The 24,130-nt window shown below is 40.4% G+C and overlaps 1 protein-coding gene across 1 annotated transcript in view; it reads left to right on the forward strand.

Annotated features, from left to right (window-relative positions):
* DNTT (DNA nucleotidylexotransferase) overlaps nucleotides 1–24,130 on the forward strand; it is a gene marked incomplete at its 5' end in the record, with an annotated part of 92,703 nt that overhangs the window by 42,784 nt on the left and 25,789 nt on the right. Inside the window, one exon of the mRNA XM_083505333.1 lies at nucleotides 21,959–22,061. Coding sequence (XP_083361459.1) covers nucleotides 21,959–22,061 — 103 coding nt within the window. The remainder of the gene's footprint in view (nucleotides 1–21,958; nucleotides 22,062–24,130) is intronic.

Consider the following 24,130-nt stretch of genomic DNA (forward strand, 5'->3'; position numbering starts at 1 on the left):
CTCTCAAAACCATCTGTACAAAGTGGAGACTCCTACTGAGATAAAACCTTCACTGTACTTAGAAGTGGGGATAGTGAGAGAAATATAAGCCTGAATATCAAGCAGGGAAATCAACTACCCTAATTCTGACATGATGGAGTTCTCTCTCTTTGCCTGTGTAAGCATGTCGAAAGGACTATGACTTCGCTGCACCGAAGTCTGACATAATGCCATTTTTGTGTAACTATTGCTATTGTTGTTTGACTAGCTGCAGTAGTCGCATATAAAAACAATTTTTTATCATTCTTATGAATTTCTGGACCTACCAAACCAAGTAAAAGAGCTTCTGAGTTTTTTTTGGAAATGTATATTTCAACATTTTTTAAAATTTCATTGTAAATCATGAAAAGTCTCTTACTTTTTTACATTCCCACCACATATTGCCTGCTTTTCTTTACATTTCCAACATTTATTATTTGTTTTGTACATCTTGGCTAGTTTTGCTGGTGTTTTATATATATACCATCTGTACATCATTTTCATTATATTTTCTTTTAATGCACTGCAAGCAGTGGAATTTATTCCCTCTTCTTTCATGCTGCCTTTGATCCCAGAGGCAGTATAGAGCCTGATGGTCTTGCCTGCCATGATTTTGTCTGATCCTCCTTTTAAAGTAGCCCAAGTTGGTGGAGCAAATGGAGATGGTGGAGGGCAGAGCTGAAATCAATGGATTAAAGTTACAAGAAATGGGGTTTGTATTGAACATTTAGGATGAACTTTCTGATGCTGGCACATACAGTTTGACAGTGGGGGGGGGGACCTCCACCGGAATGTGGGGGTATTTTTCTTCATGAGAGGTTTCTAAGCAGAGGTAGAATCCAACCTACCAGGGATGCTGCAGCAGGTGAATTTTGTGCACTGACAGAAGTTCAGATTACATACCCTTTGAAGAAGTCTGATTGTATCTGGGATATTTTGGCTCAGCCTTAGGAAGAACCCAGGCAGTATTCATGGGCAGCTTCTTATCAACCATGTTTGCCTACACTTTATATTGCAATGGAAAGGAAAGTATTCAGCAGGCAACAAGCAACATATCAGCCATGCTCATTTGCTTTGAGACATTTATCTTCTCAGATGTTACACTCTGCTGTTACTTAAACTTGCCTGCCCCCAGGCACTATTAGAATGCGTGGTGCACTACAGCTGTGGTTTGGTGGTTCTGCAGCCAAAGTATATGTCAACTGTACTAAAACTGAATTATTGAGATGAATTTAAGTGCTAGAATTTCTGTTTCAAATACTGAGTGTCTGCTGATCATGTGTTCCGATAATTTATGATGAGAGACTGCCAAGGCAGATGTGAAAATATCTGAATTACACAAAAATGTTGTTCTTATTTAAAGAGAGGCTGCACAAGCAATTGTTGCCTGACAATAAAATGGAAGGGGATCATTCTGAAGAATGTACCACTTTCAAATCTGTGGGAGGAATGTCAAGATGTTCTATACAAACCAACCTCAGCCAAGATCAATGATGGGATTAGCAGTATTTTGCAACAGAATTGTTATCAAATAGTTTTCTAATAATCTGAAGAGGGCAGTGGTCTTCTGTTCATTTATCCTTTTACATGCTTGTGGCCTCAGCAGAGTTATTTTGTCTAAGAATGAGACAGTGAGAAATTCTGCAAGTTTTTCAAGAAGGAAAGCGGAGATCCGGAGCTTTTGATTTTTCAGGACATGCACTTTATTATTTATAGGATCAAATCAAAGACTAAAGATTACTGCGGTTTTAAGCGATAGGCTTACTGTATCTCACACATCTCTTGGATGGGGAGAGTTAGTCCATACAATGACCAAAGCTCTTCTAGGAGTTCCCATTAAAATTTCATTCAATAAGTAATCTTGGCTGAAAAGGTGTCAGAAAAAAGTAGGCCTTTAAAATTACCAAAACAAAGAGTAGTGGTTCAATTCAAAATCCTTTATTAGGCATAGCACACCACACATTAACAAACAGACATCATATACAGACTGTATAAAATACGGGCTCAGTGAACACAATTTATCCCAGACCTATTCTTAACTCCAGGAAATAAATTGATGTACATAGATAATATAATACAACACAGCAACATCACCTACCATTAAAAAACCACTAAGTCTCTTTATCATGGCCCATTCTCTCTTCATGGACAGCATTTAAGAATTCAGCCGCTATTAAAGTAATTTGGTCATCGCTGTCCGCCAGCAGGTCCTGAACAGTTGGTTGTGTAAAAATCTGTCTATTCAATTTTAGGGCCTCAAATAATTGTTTTCTGGCATGACTGCCAAAATCACAGGAAAAGAATATATGTTCTAGAGTATCGGGTTCTTGTTTTCTGCATTTACAGAGACGCTCTGATTCTGGGATAGCTAAGTATCTTCCTCTCACTACCACCGAGGGAAACATGTTAAATCTGGCCAACATAAACAGCCTACGCGATTCATGTTTCTTCAGATTTGTCATGTATCCCTTTTGGAAATCTCTACACAAAGGGAGATTTAAGTGGATAGGAGAGCAGGTGCTGTGCTTTGCAACCTCAAGCATGGCGAGAACACTTTTTTCTGTGAGAGTCTTCCTGATAATTTCCCATGTTTCTTTGGGATCAGAGCTTTCGAAGTCAGTTAGTGGTTGTAGGGATTCACCAGGGAGCTTTTCTGGGCTCTGTGCCCCTTGTTTGACTATTGTAGGGTATGAGAGTGCATGCACAATGATGTGGCAAGGTTTATGCATACATCTAATGTAAATAACATAATGTAATACTTGTCTGACAGACTGCAAAGACTTTTAAAGCTTAGCCGTGCTCTGAACTCAAACAGCAATCCTATATCACCTATCTGGGAATGAGTCCCATTTGATCATGAGTAGGTATTCATATAATTGCATGTTAAAGTGGTTAAGCAGTCATTCCACTCTTTGGGGAAACTGTAACAGCTAGACCTGCATAGACATAGCTCAGAGGCAGAACATATGCTTTGCACACAAAAGGGTATCAGGTTCAATCCCTTCTATGAACGACCATTGTATGATATCCTGGAGAGCCACCACTATACCAGATGGAGCTGGTAGACAGCTGTCCTGGACACAGAATTGATCTGCACCTCCATGGACAGCTGTGAGTCCAATATGACTCCCAGGCTGTGCACCTGGTCCTTCAGGGGCACAGTTACCCCATTCAGGACCAGGGAATCTTCTGCACCTGCCTGCCCCCATCCCCCCAAAACAGTACTTCTGTCTTGTAAGGATTCAGCCTCAGTCTGTTAGCTGCCATCCATCTTCCAACCACTTCCAGACACTCACACAGGACATTCACCACCTTCACTGGTTCTGATTTAAAAGAGAGGTAGAGCTGGGTATCATCCACATATTGATGAACACCCAGTCCAAACCCCCTGATGATCTCTCCCAGCTGCTTCATATAGATGTTGAAAAGCATGGGGGAGAGGATGGAACCATGAAGCACCCCTCAAGTGAGAGCCCAGGGGTCTGAACACTCATCCCCCCCCACCGCTTTCTGGACACGGCCAAGGAGGAAGGAGTGGAACCACTGTATAACAGTGCCCCCAGCTCCCCGACCCTCTAGACGGTCCAGAAGGATGTCATGGTCGATGGTATCAATGCCACTGAGCGATCCAGCAAAACTAAGAAACAGCTTTCACCTAAGAGGACAAATGGTCTGATTTGGTACAAGGCAGCTTCCTGAGTTCCATGTGTGAGAACAGACAATATACTGGAAGATTATAATTGGAATGTTCCAACTGCTAAATGGACACTGGGGGGGGGGGGATGAAACAGATTTACACATCTTTGGGTTCTAAATTTGGCAATTGATATTCAAGGTCCTCAAATCCAGGATGGGCAAAAGGTAGATAGATAGGTAGATCTCTGCTGGGTGATTTGCAATAGGTCAGCAAGGGTTTTGTAGATCAGTAGGCTGTCTCCCAGTCAGGTACTGACTACACCCAGAACAGCTTAATTTCTGCAAGGTGACTGTATCATGTGCCCTCAGACCACCCTCTTGATTCCAAATCAATGGGCTGTAGGTTAAATTCACTTAGCAGTATACTTGTTCCACTGGTGAAAAGTTTGGTGCTAGTGGAACATTGGTGAGCAAGAGGTTGCTGGTAACTTTGCTGTGCAATGGATTGCACAATCTGCTGTGCAACTAGCCCAGGAATTCTTGCACAAGCAGACCCAGAATGTCAGATAAGGCCCAATATAAATAGCTTTTTTATTTTTTTAATGATTCTCCTCCATGGCTGGTTTTGTGCTAATTGCTTCTCTCTCACCATCGGTACCCCTCTCTTGTAAAAATAAGAGGAACAATTGGTTGCCTTTCACCAAGGCTCTGTGCAGCTCTGCTGGTGAGTTATAGCATTTGCAGATGTTGGAATATCTGATGCTAATAATTCAGATGTGGTTAATGTGCTTGTATGTGCAGGCCAACCCAGTGTATGGCTCATGTGGTGCAGGAGGTTATTGGCTTCCCCACCCCCCGAGCCACTATTATGCACTTGGCTGTGGGTGTCAGATCTTGGGGTTCTAGTAAAAAAATGAAGTAGATCCTGCAAGCTTGTATCCTGCCCATCCCTGCTGCAAATGGCAATCTTTCCTTCCTTCCCTCCTCCTCCTGCTCTTGTGCTTTTAGGGGCTGCGAAATCTGCCTTATTGGTAATCCTCAACTGTGTCCTGGTAATGGGATGATGTGCAATTTGGAGAAGCAGAATAGGAAATACTACCTTTTTTTCGAGCCAATGGATCCAGAACCCCATCAGCAGTAGCCTTTAGTAGCAAAGTCACCACCCTTAACATTCTTCTTACTCACTGGGACTGATTAAGAGAGTTAATTGTCAAGAACGGGCAAACTTAATGTTTAAGTTCCCTAATCAAAAGCAGCAGCAAGCTGGCATCTCTTCTTTGTTTCTGATCTATCTACCATTTACACTTTACAATCCCTCTCATCTTTAAATAGCATTGTTTATTCCTTCCCCTGAGCAATGCAAGCAAAAAGCTTGACATGTTCTTGCTATTCTAGGGCTGTTTTGTTCCTCTTTCATCTTATGTATAAATACATTCCTTCTTCAGTGTCAATATTTTATTTCTGTAGGGTTGTGGAGGCTTTGCAAGAAAAAACAGGGAATTTGCTTCCAACAATAGGCCTACTCAGAGTAGACCCACTGAAATTAATTGTCACAACTAACTTAGGTCCATTAATTGCAATGGGCCTGCTCTGAGTATATGGGTGCAACTCTATCTTCCCATGTTTTAAATAGTAAATAGGTATCATAGCCTCAATGGTCAGATTGCTCATTTTGCTGCCCATAATCACAGCTGGCCTGCCATTAGGCAGAATGAAGTATGGTGGCTACCTCAGGCAGTGGGGCATGGAGAAGTGGAGAGGTGTTAGAGGCTGAGCTGGTGCAAGACACTCTGACACCTGATGCCACTTCTGTCCCCTGGCTGCCCTTCAACACTGTCATCCTCCTTTTTGTCAGGGCCAGCCTTATCGTTAGGCAGAATGAGGCAGCTGCTTCAGGCAGCAGAGGACTGGGAGACAAGGTGAGATTGAGAGTGGCTGCCTTCAGATGCAATACAGAGCACTGTTAGATCATCAGTGCTGAAGTAAGATTCATCTGCCAGTCCATTTAGTTTCTGAATGTGGAAAGGAAGAGTGTCACTGTGTCCTTTGCCTCAGGTAACAAAATGTCCTGACCCGGCCTGATCGTTGTTTTTGTCACTGCAGCAGCACTGAGCATGCTGAGGCTCTCCAGGTCTTCACACTGGACAAGTATCTTGCTGTAGTGAAACACCAGATGCTGAAGGATTCTTTAAAGCTTAATAGTAGTAAACTATTTACTACTTGAAGCAGTATTGACCATGTTAGAGTGAGGGAGACACTCTGTTGAGCCACCTCACATATGCAGTCATACCTTGGTTCTCAAATGCCTTGATACTCGTACATTTTGGATCCCGAACGCTGAAAACCCAGAAGTAAGTGCTCCGGTTTTCGAACATTCTTTGGAACCTGAACATCCAGCGTGGCTTCCACAGCTTCCAATTGAGTGCAGGAAGCTCCTGTAGCCAATCGGAAGCCATGCCTTAGTTTTTGAACGTTTTTGGAAGTCAAACAGACTTCCGGAATGGATTATGTTCGAGAACCAAGGCTGTAATAGCAAGGAGCTGGTGACCCAGCACCACCAAAAAAACTATGTAAGAGTCCCACTGATCACTTTGATGAAATGGCAGCAGCATTCCTAGTGCTAAACAGTGGTGGCTGGCTGGCCAGGCAAATCCACTGGTCTTCCCAGTCTGCCACCTGAGCAAAGATCTCTGTTTGACTAACAGGTGGGCCAGCCCTGATTGGAAAACAGAGCTGCATTCCTGAGCAGGCCTGTTGCCCTTAGGTATGGTTGCGTGAATGCTTTCGTAGTGGCAGTGAAATAAGATACAACTGGCTGTCCTGTCAGTTTCTGTATATGGAAAGGGAGAGATTCAATTTTTTCCCATTGCTTCCATTGCATTGGAAAATACTTAGCCTGGCCTGGGTCCAACCTTCCACATTCAGAATACAACAGAAACCCTGAATTTTAGTAGTGTGTACATGCATTCTGTACAGATACTGTTCTAACTCCCTGGTAATACTTTAAAGAAGGATACGTTCGTGTAAGTTTTGGACATTGCAAATAAGCGGTGCCAGCTTTCTACATGATGAATTCTGCATTCATCTTCAAATATTGCCTGGACAGCTTTGTGATGCAAGACCTTTTGGGGATATTACAAAACAAGCAGGAGCAGATGAGTGTGGAAGAAGGCTGTTTGCAATATTTGAAACAACTGTACAAAGAGAATAAGGGGAAAGAGAGAATAAGTCTCAAAGAAGTCTTAGCAATGTTTCAGTGAAACCAATTTGCTGGTAGATCCATATGGATGAATTTAATTGTGACCTCCGAGAGCAACAGCAATTTAAAGGAAATGATTCGCACAAATCAAATTAGCATGGTGCGGAAGCCACAACAATTACATTCCGTACAAAAATTCAACTGGAGTTCGTTTATCATCCAATGTATGAGACCTAATTCCCAAGTCCCTCCAAAATGTTACGTTATTTATTTATTTAACAACCTTCCTATGCGGCTTAAAACCTCTAAGCTGTTTACAAAAGATATAATATGTATATTAAAATTGTCAATAAAAATCAAATTTAAAAGCAAAACGAAGAAAATCCACAGTTAAAAGTATACACCGTAAGCTAAAGTTATAGAATAAAACACACATCAGCTTTACCTGTCTGGGAAGGCTTGCCTAAACCGAAATGTTTTTAGCAGGCACTGAAAAGAATACAGCGAAGGCGTCTGGCTGATATCAATGGGCAGGGAGTTCCACAGTATAGGAGCTGCCGGCCACACTAAGAGATCGATTCCTTACAAATGTGGAATGAACATTTGTGCCAGTTCCACAGATCGCAGTGTTTGAGTGGGTCTATATGGGATGAGGTGATCTTTTGATTAATAGACAGATGTCAAAAAATTAAGAAGAAGAGCCTTTTGCCACCAGGCCATCCAACAATGAGGGGGGCGGGGTCAGAACATTAAACCCCAAGATTGTCTCTCACTGCTCCTTTCATAGCTTCAGCAAGCTTGGGTCTATAGCAGCAGCCAACCACGGTCCCTGGTCTCTCAGTCCTTGGTCTTCCAGCCAAAGTGCATTGAGTTCTGCTCACTTCCTGTTCATCCTTCCAAGAAACCCCTGTCCCCCAAACCTCACCCCTTTTCCCCCTGTGGTGACATCATGACCACTGTTACCCTGGCAACCTCCCCTCGCAATAGTATTTCCTTCTGCTAACAGTGAGAGAACTTCACCCTCTCCTTGTCTGCTGCTGAATGTTTTGCATTTCGTTAGGGAAATAAATCTTCCCACGTTCTTTGATAGCACCCATCTAACCCAATCTCCTGAGGAAGATGGCTTGACTTCAAACCCCACATTTACTAATTTCAGAGATTATAGGGAAGAACTTGGCACTCAGGAATTTTAGGGGCTCCTTGCTCCCTGCAAACCCACAACACCACTTAGATAGAATGATGAAGTCATTTAAAAGAATCTCTTAAAAAGTAAGATCACCTTCACTGGTACCAAAAATGGTGGCCCATTTCTGGAAGTAAAGAGGGGGGAAAACCCCATGATGGAGCATATCAAATTTCAGGCACCTATTTATTTTTTGGGGAAAAAAGAAAGGAAGAATAGCAGTGAAGGAAACAACCCAAAGTTTAGGCAACTTAACTTTCCAAAATGAGTCCCTTTCATGTCTCATTGACTTCACCAGCTGTGTAAACAGCTGTGCACTCATTACTGCCATCCCTGCACCAATTCATAGCGAAAAGGAACACGATTCCCATTTTATGTTAAAGGACTGTCCAACCGGTGTGATTTTCTTCATTTGGCTGAATTTAAGTAATCTGTTTTTCACTTCAGAGCACTTTAATAGAAAAGCTGTCATGTTTACATAACTTCTACTACAATTGCGCTGGAAGCCAATTTTGCTTATGGATGGCTGATTCTGATGGGGCTGGTCCACTTCAGATGAATGCGAGAGCGAGATTTGTATTTTGGATACCAGCATAGATTTCTAAATATATTCTATATATTCTGCTGGGTTTCCATTTCCATTCAAAAGAGGTGGCAGGACATGAACCCAGGTAGATCTTCTCTGTTCATTAAAAGGAATAGGAAAGCCCAGTTACACAGGAGCGCCCTGTTGCCTCAGATCCATCAGAGCATGAACAGAACGATGGATTGACAGCATTATCTTTTGAAGGATTAAAAACAACAACACTGCTATGTTTGTTGACATGCTAAAATAGACGGGCATTTAAAAAGAGCACATTAGAAGTTTCAGCGGTAAGTGAGACAATGAAATAAATCACTTCAAAACCCTCAAAGCAGACAGAGGGAGTTCAAGTTGAAAGCACACTTCCCCCAGCACATCAGACTGCATTAACCCAGCAAACATTGCTGCCATTAAGTAATTTGTTACTTTTATTAGAGCTTCGATAAATAAAAATGTCTTCCTCCTCCTTCCTACGCAATAGAGTATCATCGCTCAAACTTATTTGTGTGTGTGTGTGTGAGAGAGATTCTGAGTAAGGAGAATAGAAATATAATTCCAAAACAAACAACTCTCTTTTGGATAATAAAAATTGGAACTAGTAAATTGAAATTGCCTTGCTTCAAAAAAAACCAACCCCTTTCTAGCAGTTGTTTAAAAAGTGCAACAAATAGCATTATAAAATCAGATTTCCAGAATACAGAGCTTTCATAATTAATAACCTGAAACACTGTCCACTTATTTCAGTAAATAATTTTTATGCAGCTGACCTTTCTCTTTTCCACAGCTACATTATTAATGAAAGTGGAGCAATCACTTGGTTATTGTTTGAGCAAATCTGGCTCTTCCCACTAATCCATTTTATAATTTAGTAACTTTGGTTAGCAGATTATGTAAAAATAGTCTTTAAATTAAGGCATCTGCTGGTGAAATTCTGTATAAAAAGTAATAAAAGCCTTAAAAAGGCATTACTAGATGTGTTCTACCATTCCTTCTAACATTAACGGCAAACTGAGGTAGCAGAGTGCCTGTTTAGAAACAAAACTGGGCCACTATAAAATAAGGCAGTGCTCTCCTCACACTCCAGGGACTCCTGAGGTATACACAAGTATTTTAGCTGAAAAGTTAAAATACACTTCTTTTTTTAACCTCACCATAATGAGCTGACAAGGACCTGTGAATTTCCAGGATTTGCAGAATGCTGATGATAATTGAGCCTAGAGAGATTAAAAACAACAACCCTAGAGTGGCATGCCCCACTCCCAGGATTCAGAATTATTTTGCAAGGCACTCTTATGCAGGTCTACTACCAGGGAGTTCAATGCGATTTACTCCCAGGTAGGCGATTATTGGAAATGGGAGATACTCATAGGAAACAAAGGCAAACTCCAGGATTTGAGTGCAGCTGTGTGTTTTGTAGCTAGTGTCTATCCCAAAACAGAAGGCAGGACTGGTATTGGCACTGGTGAGGTCAATTGTTTAATTCAGAAGGAGCAAATCCATGACCCTCCAGAATTTGTCCCCACTGGCATGGCCAGGGAAGATGGAAGTTGTAGTCCAGCAGAGGCCCTGTTGGTTTTGCCATCATCAACATGGATCTGTTTGGTTGGTTCTGACATCAGGTTAAAATATTCTTGTTTCATTGGGCCTTTGAGCAAAAGTAACAGTCTCTTAATTGTCTTGTCGTCAGATAAGGATTGGTATTGAATCTTTGATTATGCAGCTCTTGTTGAGCTGTATAATTACATGGTTTGAGAGCATGTGTACTTGAAATTGTTGTTTATTTATCATTACATTTATATCCCACCTTTCCTCCAAGAAAGTAGATGGTTCTTCTCCTCACCATTTTATCCTTGCAACAACAACAACAACAGCAAGGTAGGTTAGGCTCAGAGACTGGCCCCAGGTCACCCACTGAGTTTCATTGATCAGTGATCCCTCAAATAATTCAATAATCCCTCAAGTAAATGGGTCCCAAGATATTAAGGACTTAATATCTTACTAATCAACCATCAGTATGTAAACCTTGAGCTTGGTCGATTAGTAAATCTGCAGCCTGAGCAGATCTTTGAACAGAACTATAATGTGCTGGTAGGATCTCACTTCTGCCGGCTGTTATGCTACAGAATAATTCTGCATTCTGCACTAATTGGAGTTTCAGCATCAACACCAAGGGAAGTAACCCAGTCTTGATGTTATCAATGCTTGGATACTGTGGTCAAGCTATCCCAGTCTAGAAATAGCCACAGAGGTTGCACCAGATGAACCTGGTGGAAGGCACTTTTAGCCAGAAGGGGTCAACTGGACTTCTGGTAACAAAGCTGGATAAAGGAACACCTCCCAAATTTTGTACCTGCTGCTTCAGAGGGAGGGCAACCCCACTCAGGGCAAGCAGCTGACCCATTTCTTGGACACAGGAACTGCTCACCCCCAGAACCTGTGCTTTCCCAGTATTCAAACTCAGTTTATTTCCCTTCATTCACTTATGTGAATATTAATAACACTCCACCCCAGAAAGAAGATTGTTGCATTTTATTAATCACAAGCAGGAATTCAAGAACTGTGTGGAGTGGATTATAGATTAAAGAGATGATTGGTAAACAACGGAGAACGGAGGAAAATTTTATGACAGAGCTTTAAATGGCATCTCGCTAAGACAGGCTTGTCTAAGAAAGACGGGGGGGGGGGGAAGGATCAGGATCATCGGAATGTGGAGGATGTTTGGAATGTGATCTTAACCTAACAGAGCCCTCCTGATATACTTGGCAAGCCTGAGAAAATTAAAGGACAGACCGAAGATAATTTTTTTATGGAAGTGTGGAATGGCGGCTGTCCCTAAGTGATATGATCTTTGGAGAGTGTAAAACCTACACAGAAGATGTCTGTTTCCAACCCGCTTGTGAAGATTATCAGAGATCGCAAAGAAAGGAATATATGATAACAACAAGAAGATGAAGAAAGTAATAAAGAGACTATCTGGATGGAACTGGATAGAACTGTTTAATTAAAGCAGCAATATAAGTGATGCTTGGACCCCCGTTAGGAGCTTGATGTATGGGTACCCCCAACAAAATTTAAAAATTTGGCTGTATAATTTGGAACTAATGTGATTTGAAAATAATGTGATTTGATTGGCCTGTTAATAAAAAATATTTTTTTTTAAAAAAAACATTTCCCTTCAATCAGCCTAGCCTTGTATCCAGGCACCAGTCCAAGACCTGCACAGGCTTTCCTGATTTAAATGTTATGGAGAAACAGAGCTGAGTGTCATCAGCATAGTGCTAGCACCTTGCTGCAGATCTAATGAGCACTCCAAATAAATACTAAATAGTATTCATATATGGCTTCATAAAAATAGTAAATCGTTCTGAGGATAAAATGGTGCACTTCAGCTCACAACAGTAATAATAATAATAATAATAATAATAATAATAATAATAATAATAATAATTTATTTATACCCTGCCCATCTGGCTGAGTTTCCCCAGCCACTCTGGGTGGCTCCCAATCAAGTGTTAAAAACAGTACAGCATTAGATATGCAGTTGAAGAGCTCTTGACCTCATAGGAAGAAGCAACATCACTGTAAGACAGTCCCCCAATAACCATCCCATGGAACTGGTCCATGATCAACAGCATCAAAACAACAGAGTGACTGAGATGCAGGGACAAGAGCTACTCCCTTTGTCCCATTCTCAGTACAGGTAATCCATCAGGGTGACTGAGGCTGATTTGGGCACATGGCCAGGCCTGAACACAGATCAGAATTAATCTCAAATGAAAGGTCTGAATTTTGGATTGTCCAGTCTGTTTTATCATGTCACACAGGACATTTCAGCTATTAGAAAATTTGCTGCAGAGCGTGAGGAAATGTGCTGACAGTTATTTTGTGTGTGTATGCAAAACCCAGATAGATGTTTTAAGACTAAGAATTGCCGACTGTATGCTCTTAACATTTCAGCTGAGTACAGCTGGTCCCCGAATATTCATCAATATTCACCGGGGTGTATGTCTTTTATTTATTTATTTAAACAAGTAGAAGGTTTCTGCCCCCCCACATCCCTTCAGCATTGATTGGCACTCACAAAAATTTATGCATGCAGGAAGTTGCCATGATGTCATTTGAAATGCTTGATTGGAAAGGAATGCAATTTACAAGATCTGCCAAGACAGCAAAAGGAAAACTCGAGCCATGTATTTTATGACTTCCTATAAAACAGTGACAGATTGGTATGTTTCATTTCATAAGCTTTAAAAGATTGAAATTCTGTGGATAGCTTCCAGGTACAGTTGTTTTATTTACATGAACCTGAGACTAGCAAGTCAAAGCTTAAGCACGGTGCTGGTTTTGGATGGTAAAGTACTGGAGAGACTCCAGGAGAATTAGGAATTATCCAGTCTGGATAATTTAGTAGTAGACTGGAGCTTTAGTATTAAAACTTCAACTTGAACCAAAGCCCAAACAGGAGCAGCCTCCAGCATTAGGCCATAATTAAAGAGCGTAACATTTATATGCTTAAAGTATGCACCTTTCAGTCTACAATCAGCTTAGTTCCAGATAAAATGGCTGCCGAAGAATCCTTTATAATTTTGCATGTTGAAATAAATGTGATGACTTTCTTCAGCTTTTGACCATTTGATTTATAAAAAAGCTCAGGGTGATACCCAGCTGTGGCATCCCCACTTGTGCAACAGCCAGTCTACTAGTGAAAATCTCATTCTTAGCTTAACATAACAGCCAAATCCAATGGGCGTATTAACCCTTGCAAAAAGTGTTGTGCAGCTCCTAGTGCGACAGCTGCAACGATTATATTCAGTGACTGTGAAGCTTGCCTGCTCCCATTTATGCAAGAATGTCAATGCCCCAAACCGATTGCACTACCTTTACGTTGGGTCTTACCCTCCAGCTTTAGTATTTCCTTTTTTTTAATTTCCCAACATTTGTATTCCACTGTGGAAGCCAAGGTGGCATACTTGCCATTTATATGTGGTATTGTTAATAAATACCATATAGTACTCACACGTGTGCTGCCTTGTATTCCACAGCGGAATATAAATGTAAGAAAATAAATAAATAAAATATGACTGCTAGAGGGTGAATCCAGTGTAATGTTAGTGCAGGAGGTTTAGAGAGCTGATGTCATTGTCACAGACCACAAGCTTTACTTATTGCTAAGGTGGTATTAATAAAAAACAAATTATTTACACTTAGTTTTTGCTGAGAGGGAAATAACATAGGAGGTGGGTATTTTAAAACTAATTCTAGAATTCTTTTTTTAATGCAAAATTGGTTTTTGATGGTACATTATTGTCTCCTACCACAGAATGCAAAAGCGGCTAATGTACATGATAATATATTTGTTTGTTCAGGTGTTAACGTTTTAATTTGTCAGTGCTGAGTGGAAGAAAATAGCTGCTTTTGACTCTGAAGAGAACAGCTTTTAAGTAGAAGTAGAAATTATGACCAAATTTAATCATCAAATAGAGCCACTTTCAGTCATTTTGGCACCCGTGGAGCATTAAAATAACATTTCAGTTTTATTAGTGAAGTCATTAGTGCCCACACTCAGATGAGCTGGTGCTGGTCACTTGTATAGAAAAAGTGTGTGAGCCTAAAGGTAGATAGATAGATATAGTGATTTGCAGCACAATCTTATTCAGGTTTGCTTCTAAATTTGTCCCCTGAGACTATCTATCTATCTATCTATCTATCTATCTATCTATCTATCTATCTATCTATCTATCATCTATCACTATCTATCTATCTATCTATCTATCTATCTATCTATCTATCTATCTATCTATCTATCTATCATCTATCTATCTATCTATCTATCTATCTAATACAGTGGTACCTCAAATTACAAATGCCTCAGGTTACAAACACTTCAGGTTACAAACTCCGCTAACTTGGAAGAGTTACCTCGAGTTGAGAACTTTGCCCCAGGATGAGAACGGAAATCATGTGCCGGCAGCACAGTGGCAGCAAGAGGCCCCATTAGCGAAAGCGCGCCTCTAGTTAAGAACAGTTTCAGATTAACAATGGACCTCCATTAAGAATTAACGAATTAAGTTCGTAACTAAAGGTACCACTGTATAGTGCTCTTCATCACAAGATTTCATGGCGCTTCAGAGAATAAAATACAAGTGAAAAATTAAAACAAAAGCAACCCCCACAGACACATTTAAAGGGCTGTAGATAGAATATTAACCAGCCCAAGGCTTGGTTGAAGAGGAACATTTTCACCTGGCGCCTAAAAATATATAATGAAGGCACTGGGTGAACCTCCCTGGAGCGAGCATTCCACAAACAGAGAGAAAGAGGTTTCTCTAGAGCATCCAAGTGATGGGAATTCCAAGTTGCCCACCTGCAGTGTTGTTGTTTTTTAAAGATATTTTTTATTAAAGATTTCTGGGTTTACAAAAGTATGTGCAAGTGTTGAGGCCAGTAGGGTCTTAAACAATAAAATTATCATTTGTCAAAGGAATACAACGAAAGAGCCATCAACGATGAATTAAGAGGCGCCTGCCATTGCCAATAAAATATTTGACTCCACTGAAATAAACAGAAGTTTAGGCCTAAATAGCATTCTCCACCTGGAAGGGTTCTTTCCTTTTTCTTTGGTACAGGCACAACACTGAAACTGTAGGAAATCTACTTCAGTATCAGAACTCTAAACAGAAGACTGGGTGGAAGGATATGCAATGCTAAGAGAGTCCTGGGAGATAAGTGGGATTTAATGGTGCCGAAGTATCAGGACAGCCTTATTTTCTGGAATGGCCTTCTACATTCATGGGACATATCTAATCAGATGGCAGCAGCTTGTTCAAAGCTGACATGTTGTTTCAGCTACAGTATTATGTACTATAAGAGCCACTGCTCCATACCTCTCCATGTTGTAGGCATATAAAACTCTGAATGGCATGTCTCTTCTGTGATAGTCCCAAGCCTACCTCAAAGAGGTTTCCCATCCCCTTGTATAAAGAATGCAGGTTTGAGTCTATAATGAATTATTTTAGACACAGCCTTTGTGATGTCTTGTCATCCTGTGTTTTGGTACACCATATTCTCATGACTCTCTGTAGCTTCTGACCATATATCATGATGAATTATAAAATGAAATCTTGCCTCCGGCTTTGTCATCAATCTTGCATCTTTGTCCCCAGTTGGCAGATGAAGGAATAAAGATCATGCAGCAAGTGCTCAGGTGAGCTCAGCACAGAGCTTATATGATCAAATGCCTGGGATTTCATCTCAACACAATTCTTTCTCTCCTTTTGCTTCCCCGTTCATTAACAAACAGAAAGTGTACAATGGAAGATAAACCTGGGGAGGAAGAATGGCAACTTTTTGCATTTTGTTCTCTCCTGTGTTTTTCTCCACTGTTGTTTGGACTGACACTGCTGATTTGTTTGGTTTTGCAGTTTAGGGAACCTTTATTTTCCTACTCTAAAAGTATGTGAACAGCTATTTCACTGACAGCATGAATCCAAATGCTATTTTGAAAAGCTGTCTTGAATGTACATGTGACCAGAAACACCCACGCTTAATCTGGCCATTCATCTACTTCCTGTTGGAATAGGAAGTCTGGTGTGGCCTTCTTCAGATTTCCCTTTCAAGAGTCAATGCCTGTTCTTTCCTAATGGAAAAGGGGAGTGGGGAATCTTGGAATTTTCATTTTTCTAGAAAAAGCTACTAACGGTGAATTATGCACCGCTGCTCAGAAATAAGCTTCACTGTGTTGCATCAAACTAAATGAGTCGTGTCCATTGGGTTGTATCCAGTGTGGTGCTAAGTTAAAGTCACTTAATGGTACACTTGTTCCACTGGCGAAATTTTTGCCAGACATTGTTGCACAAGAAAAGCACACAAGGAAGTTGCTAGTAACTTTGTTGCGCAATAGATTGCACAAAGAGTTCCTGCTTGTGCAACTGTTGCATTTGAATCCTTTTTTGCACAACATTGTAACTTACCTGTTTGCTAGTGCAAGAGAATGCTAGCAGGCAGAGAATGTTGGGTACAGCTCATTGATTTCAGTGGATCTACTCTGAGTACGATTTAGATATTAAAAGACAACGAGGCTTACTCCTAGGTAAGCAGATACAGGCTTGTAGCCCAAAAGGTTACAAAATGCAAAATACAATAAGGTTAAATACGTTCTAGTTATAAAGAAAAAAGATACACTTTGAAAGGTTATTGGATTTTTTTTAAAAAAATGGACTTCAGTAACTTGCTCAGTTTTTAGTTGGAAAGAGTTTCAGAGGAAATAATGCTAAAATAATGAAAATAAGCTTTGAAAAGGTCAATTTAAATAATGTTAAAAATTGATTAGGATATTTATATTCCACCCTTCATGTTATCACACCCAGGCTGGCATGCAGGTGATTGTGAAATAAACACCCAACACATTGAAACAAGAAAACATCAGAATAGTGAAAAATAGAAAAGCAGTGGAAATAAAGTAAGTTTTAAAAAATGTGTTTTAAAAGCCTGGGATAATAAAATCCTTTACCAGGCACTGAAAAGACTTGAGTGGGGGCATCAGGTGAGTCTCCATGGGGGCGAGGATTCCATAAGCAGGGTGCCAAAACTGAAAATGGCCTTGGCAGATGATATCAGCATGTTGGCAGGCTCATGTGGCTGTAGACAGCCCTGTCTATTCCATACAGCCATGTATATTATTTTTCTTCCAAGAGATCAAGATGAAAGAGACCATCTCACTCACCGCAGCATGAGACAACCCACCAGGTGGCGGGGGGAGACTGTCAAGTTAACTCCGGCAGTTGCTAGCGGTAGAACTCATTTTATAGGTTGAACCAGCTAGTAAATTAGCTTGTAAGTTGGAGGGTGGGTGGGAAATAAACCCAACTCTTTAAATAACCAGTACGAATAACAAGCAATCAATGCCCTCCAAACTTGTGAAAGTTCTTCCAAATTTCCACATGTCTGATTGCAACCTCTTCACTTATCACTGTCTCTTCTAATATAATATTTCTTTAAAATTCAAGAAAGTAGATCCAAACTTGGCTGGTGTTTGCATGTGAGGCTTTGTACAAACTCTACACATGACATTCTGAGTAACTCAGCTGTTTGAGGTCTGGGATTCTCCTGGCTGATTATTGGCTCCTTTGTGGAATAAATAACTTACTTATTTTTTAAAAAAGCACCCATCATAACCCTAAATTATTTCAGCTGCCTAATAGCTATCATTTTCTGAAGGCTATTTTTCAGTTGATTCTCCCTCACCCATCTACTCAATAGGCTTTGAAATGATTGAGGTAAAGCTATCTATTAGCACTGCTAATGCAGTTTGAATTTGTGAAATGGGCATGTGACTCCAGCTACTGCTCTCATTCTTAGGTTTTTTTTAAAAAAATAAAATAAAATGGGTGACTTATAGTTTATAGCAGTGTTAACAGCTTGAAAGCTGGCTCTACACAGTCCCTCCACCACTTGTTCTGCCTCATTCACACATTGCTACTAGAATTCCTTCAAAAGAATAAATAAAACACACTGAGGGCCTGTTAGTAATGGGGGTGGGGGGGAGAGATTATTTACTTCCAGTTTCTTCAAATTTACAAGGATTTCAAACCTACAAGGTGAGAGCTAGTTTCATTGCTGCCTCCTGCAGGAGAAAGTGGGGCTGAGGGACAAAGCTTGTGGGTTGAGTAGGAAATCACAACATGTATTTTCCTCTATCTGTTAGTCTGGACCCTGCTCTCAACTGACTGGAGGCATGCAACGTTGCTTATATCTAACACTTATTTCATCATCCTCTTTGCTCAAAATGTTATTCATCATCAGTAATCTATGAACTATGATTCCAGAAGCTCAAGAACAGGGGAGGGGTGTCCGTCAGGTCAGGGACTGAAAGCAGCCATTCAGGCCTCTCTGCTTGGCCTCTTTTGCCTTGCTCTAGAGCAGGCTTCCTCAACCTCAGCCCTCCAGATGTTTTGAGACTACAATTCCCATCTTCCCTGACCACTGGTCCTGCTATCTAGGGATCATGGGAGTTGTAGGCCAAAACATCTGGAGGGCTAAGGTTGAGGAAGCCTGCTCTAGACCACTGTCTCTCTCCCCCAGGCCACACTGCCCACTGCCTCTTCTCCACACCCTCCTCAGGTGTCCTCAACCTGTGATCACGCCTGTTGCTTGGTTGGATGAAGGATGGAGAAAGCAGGAGCTTTTTTCCGTGAAAACTCCTGGCAAAGAACGTCCAACCCAGAATGAGAATGTGGGAACAGGGAGTGCTAAAGTCCTCTACCGCACTGTACCAAGGTTCCAGTTGGACACAACCCCAGTCAACCACTGGCAATTTGTGGAAGAAAAAGGCCTACATTCAAGGACAAACGATATTATTTGTGTCACAAGTAGTTTGGTCCTAAATGCTGTGATAGGCTCTCATGTCCTTCTCTGTAACCTTTGCAGATGATGATGATGATTTAGGTACTCCCCCCCATCTGACTGGGTTGCCCCAGACACTCTGGGTGGCTTCCAACACATATAAAAACACAACAAAACATTAAAAAAATCTTCCCTTGCACTGAACCTATGACACACATATTGTGGGAGCCTTTTTATGGAACCTGGTTCAGCTGCACCATATGGTCCATGGTAAATCCGGCGATTATAAATTTCTTTGGTGCCCTCCTTACCTTCATGCCCTAAGTGCATGCTTATTTTGCTTAATAGTTAATCCAGCCCGGGGTAATCATATATAAGGCTGCAGCCTAAATATAAATCCTCAAATGGAGTATAGTGTAACTAAACCAGACTATTTTAGGAGCAATGTAGAGCATCATGCTTTTTAGTATGGTTGAGGAAAATGAAGAGCATATTGTACATCTGCAGTACAGTGGCACCTCCTGTTATGAACTTAATTCCTTCCAGAGGTCCTTTCTTAAGCCAAAACTGTTCTTAACATGAGGCGCGCTTTCACTAATGGGGCCTCCTCCTGCTGCTGCGCTGCCCGCGCTTGACGGCTGCTCGCATCCCGTGGCAAAGTTTGCAACAAGGGGCATCTACTTCTGGGTTAGCGGAGCTCGTTACCCGAAGCATTCGTAAAAGGAGGACAGTACGTAACCCGAGGTTCCACTGTAGTAATGAAATACTTTGTGACGTCTTATTTTCATAGTTTAGTGCTTTCAGATCACAAAACTCATAAAATGTTTTGATATTGAAGGATGTGATTCAGGAAAGTTCATGAATAGCTTTGGATGCATCTGAAATGCTGCTTGTAGGGTGAAACATCTTTAATAGCACACAAATTCTAACCATCATGCTAGCATATCCACCCTAAATATCATTTCCAACTGAAATCTATAAGCAATTCGAAGTAGGATATATTGTATATCATATTGAATAACAGGAATATAAAATTGCCAAAATATTTTGGAGGTGCAAAATATGTATTTGTGCATCTTTTCTTGTTTCTCCTAGCAAGGGCAGTGATCGCTTTCTAGTCAAAATTGAACCTGGCGTGCATAACCCTCCATAACAACATCTTTAGTTATTAAAAGGAATGGTTAAAAATTACAATTCTAAAACATCTAACTGTTTCTGAGGGACTGAAATGTCTCAGTGCCATAAGGGGACAAATTAAAGACTGGAACTTTCCAAAGCATCTTGAATTTACTCTGCAGATACTGCATTTCACATTCTGTTTATGTTTTCTTGTCACATATCTGGTTAATGTAAGCATTTAATCTTGCAGGCCTGTGACTTTTTGTTGTTGTTAGTTCTTTTTCTTACAGTTCAAAGGGTTGGGGGCTTACAACAAACTGATAGTTTACCTGGAGGCAAGAATAGAAATTGAAGTCCATTGTTTCCCCCTGTAAGCACTTGAACTCTATATGAGCATGAAAATTACTGAATAGTTTGCGAGGTTTTGACAGATTGTCATCCTTAACAAAAAGAGTGTTTGAGTCCTTCCATTAGCGAACTTTTTCTAATATGCTAGGGGGAGAAATAGCACTCCTTCAAATTCCAGCTAAATATGGTGAGCGTCTATTCTTTAAACTACATCGAAGAGATAATTACTTCAGCTTCCTTTTTCATGTGATACTTTCACAATGCTGCCTTAAGAAAATGACTTTATACATAACAATGAAGCCTTCACTCTGGAAGCCATCACATAACTAATAAAAATACTTAGCATTTATATAGTGCATTTCAAGAGTAGAAAGTATTTCATATGTACTGTGATGTATTTAGGTAGTAGGAAAATGAGAGTACCCCTAAACATTTTTTTAAAGAAAAAAAGCACTGCTTATGGGTGGCAATGTGGCTTACTAATGGCGGCAGTGCCAAACCAAGCATGGAATTTCCTTAACCAGGCCTGTAAATATGTCAAACTACTTCGCGCCTGGTCTGTTATGACTTGATTAGTTAGAGGTCAGGAAGAATAGAAATATATCTGCATTTTCTGGAGGGCTCTTCCTGGTATGAATAACTATTAATCATTCAGGGTCAAACTACAACATTGCCCTTGGTGGTCTTGAGCCTCTGCGTGATGTACCAATTGCAGGTAGCATGGGGATTCTCTGGGGCCAAGGTGTTAGGGGGCATACTTAAAATGACAGTGAGGCCGAGCTTCTCAGTAACACTCTGCAGACGTGTTTGTGCTTCATCTTTGTTCTTCCATGGCAATAGCCGGTGAGATCTGTACTTGGCTACAGACAGGTATATAAATAAATGTGCTTAGAATTTGAGGCACTCCACTAAGGCTATTATTAATACTGAAACACAAAAGACCTTCATTACTCCTATATTGTAAAAGGAAAGAAATACCTGAATTGTGAGCAGAAAAGAAAGAGAATAAAATTACCTGCAACTAGACACTTTTTTTGTAATTAAAATGTCCATCAACATTTAAACCAGAACGTTAGATGGTGACAGGACTGCCAGGCTTATCAGAAGTTACTGCCTTGGATTAATAAAACACGTCTAGATCTGTATCTGTATCTCAATTATTATTTCCTTTACAGAAGACTAATGCCTTCTTTTTCAGGATTAACAGAAAAAGAAGCAACATCACACCTTGCCCCAAAAGATCTGTATTATCTAGTTTGAATAAGAGATGAAATACATCAAGCCCTTTAAATTATTGCTTAACAAAGAACAGTGACAGTCCTTGTAAAAGAAATAGGAGATTTCAATTTGATTATGTTTTAAGAAACATTGCTATCATTTTATCCTGCAAGCTGTTTTCATAAGGCCTGGGTGGGGGGAGTCTTTGAAAGTTGGACTTGGATCTCAGCAAAAAGTTATATGGGTGTTTTTTTCCTCCCAAAGACAGAGCACCTCTGAGTTTTATTCTGCTTTGCTTGTTTGTTATTGACAGGGGCAAGAAAGCTGGACATGATGTAGACTTTTTGATCACAGTTCCAGGATCAAGTCAGGAGGATGAATTGTTACACCTAGTGATTGACTTTTGGAAAAAGCAGGTAGGACAAATTGTCGTAAGATCACTGTGTTCAGCACTCTCAACTTGATGAATGTAGGTAGATGTTGAATACTTTATCTGCTCCGATCAACACCCCAGAAGTTATTTTCAATCACACTTATTGGCTTGTGCTAATTTGTGAGGGGTGCTAAACAGAAAAGGGTACTAATTGCATTCTGCTCATCTTGCTGTTTCTTGACCAGAGATACTTAATTGCTCATTTGCTTGCCAGAATGACCAGCAGAATCTCTGGGTTGATACATGACTACATTCTTTCTCTGAAGTTTATTTTCTAAGTAAAATCCAGTTGTACAACATTATACCTCTGACTCAGGTTGCAGTGACATCACTAAAATGCCTCAGGTCACTGAATGGGGAGCAATGATATGGCTTATAAGCCTTATGGTCTATATCAGTTACATGCATTTTTATTAAAAGAAAAAGGATGAGTTATTGAAAATAAAAGGCAATGTAGGAATTGAGCAATAGTGGCATCAGAGGGAGGTGGGATAAACAGAGGGGATGGTCTGAAATGGCCCATGATGCAGCAAAACAAAGACAAATTTGGCTGAAGACAAATCAGAATTTGGTCAGTGTCTGGATTATGAGTTTCTATGAGTTTCATAATACCATGAATTCAATATAAGTGTACCTTAATGCAATAAAAACAAAACAAAACAGTCATTGTTAGACAACAATACAAAATAGCATACTTCTAAATTGTCCAGATTTTTTTTTTTAAAAAATGCCTTTTAAATGTGTTGCTGGGAAGGGGAGGTTATTGGTTTTTTTGTTTTATTATGTATTTTGTGTTCTCATTTTGTATTTTTATGTTGTGAGCTGCCCTGTGATCTTCAGATGAAGGGTGGTATACAAATTCAATAAATAATAAATAATAATAACTGATGTAACTATCAGATACAGTGGTACCTCGGGTTACATACACTTCAGGTTACATACGCTTCAGGTTACAGACTCCGCTAACCCAGAAATATTACCTCGCGTTAAGAACTTTGCTTCAGGATGAGAACAGAAATCGCGTGGTGGTGGCGCAGCGACAGCAGTAGGAGGCCCCATTAGCTAGAGTGGTGCTTCAGGTTAAGAACAGTTTCAGGTTAAGAACAGACCTCCAGAACAAACTAAGTTCTTAACCCTAGGTACCACTGTACTAGGAGAAAGTTTTGTTTTGTTTTGCTGTGGAGGCAGCTGCAGCTGGGGAGGGAGGACATAATTAAACCTCCCCTCCCTGTGTGAGCCTCATCCAGATTTGCCCTTTTGCACTTATGTTTGAGTTTAAGAGAAAAAGCACATGCATAGCTGCAGGCCTATAATTTGATCCACAGTCACCATTTTAAATGCATGTCACTTTTGGAGAGTGGCTAAAGGAAATTTCTCAAGGACAGTAGCTTCAGAATTTTTTATATTCTTCTTGCCTTTTGTAACACTGCATTTCTCAGCAGAGTGCTCATAAATTTTACTCCTGTATTTCTTGGATGGCTTACCAAGATGAGACTCCTTTCTGCTAGCTATTCTGTTTGCATTGCATTATGAATAGCCAAGGGTGGGATCTCCTCTATATCTATTATCTCTCCTAACCAGGAGAGAATGAATATCACTACTGTAATTCTTCGTTCTCTCTTCCCTCTGGATATCCCCTTTGAAGTGAAAGTTGCCGTGCTTTTTGTTAGAGTCAAGCTGCCCCATTCTGTTGGTCTCTGCTGAGACTTAGTGCATCTCTCTGAAACTGAAAACTCGTCTCAGGAGCTGAATCTGCCACTTTAGCTCTGGGTCTCTGATTTTATCATCACATTCCCTGATTTGAGTCTGTAATGGATCTGCTCTCTCTGCTAATTTAGCCCTCAGGCCCACTTTACAACTTCTCAGTAAGTTGCTTGGGGCTGCTATATATTTTCTTATCAGGATTGTCATTACTCAAATCATTACTTCCTCTTTGAACTCACCTGAACCTTCCACCATCTCAATGATTCTCAATAGATTTCCCAACTGCTCTGTCTGTTAAGTGCTCGCCATTTCAGTATTACAAGGCTGAACACCAAGTACCTTTCAAAG

This window comes from Podarcis liolepis (genome assembly GCF_965112155.1).
Source record: "Podarcis liolepis genome assembly, chromosome: 5".
Classification (NCBI taxonomy): domain Eukaryota; kingdom Metazoa; phylum Chordata; class Lepidosauria; order Squamata; family Lacertidae; genus Podarcis; species Podarcis liolepis.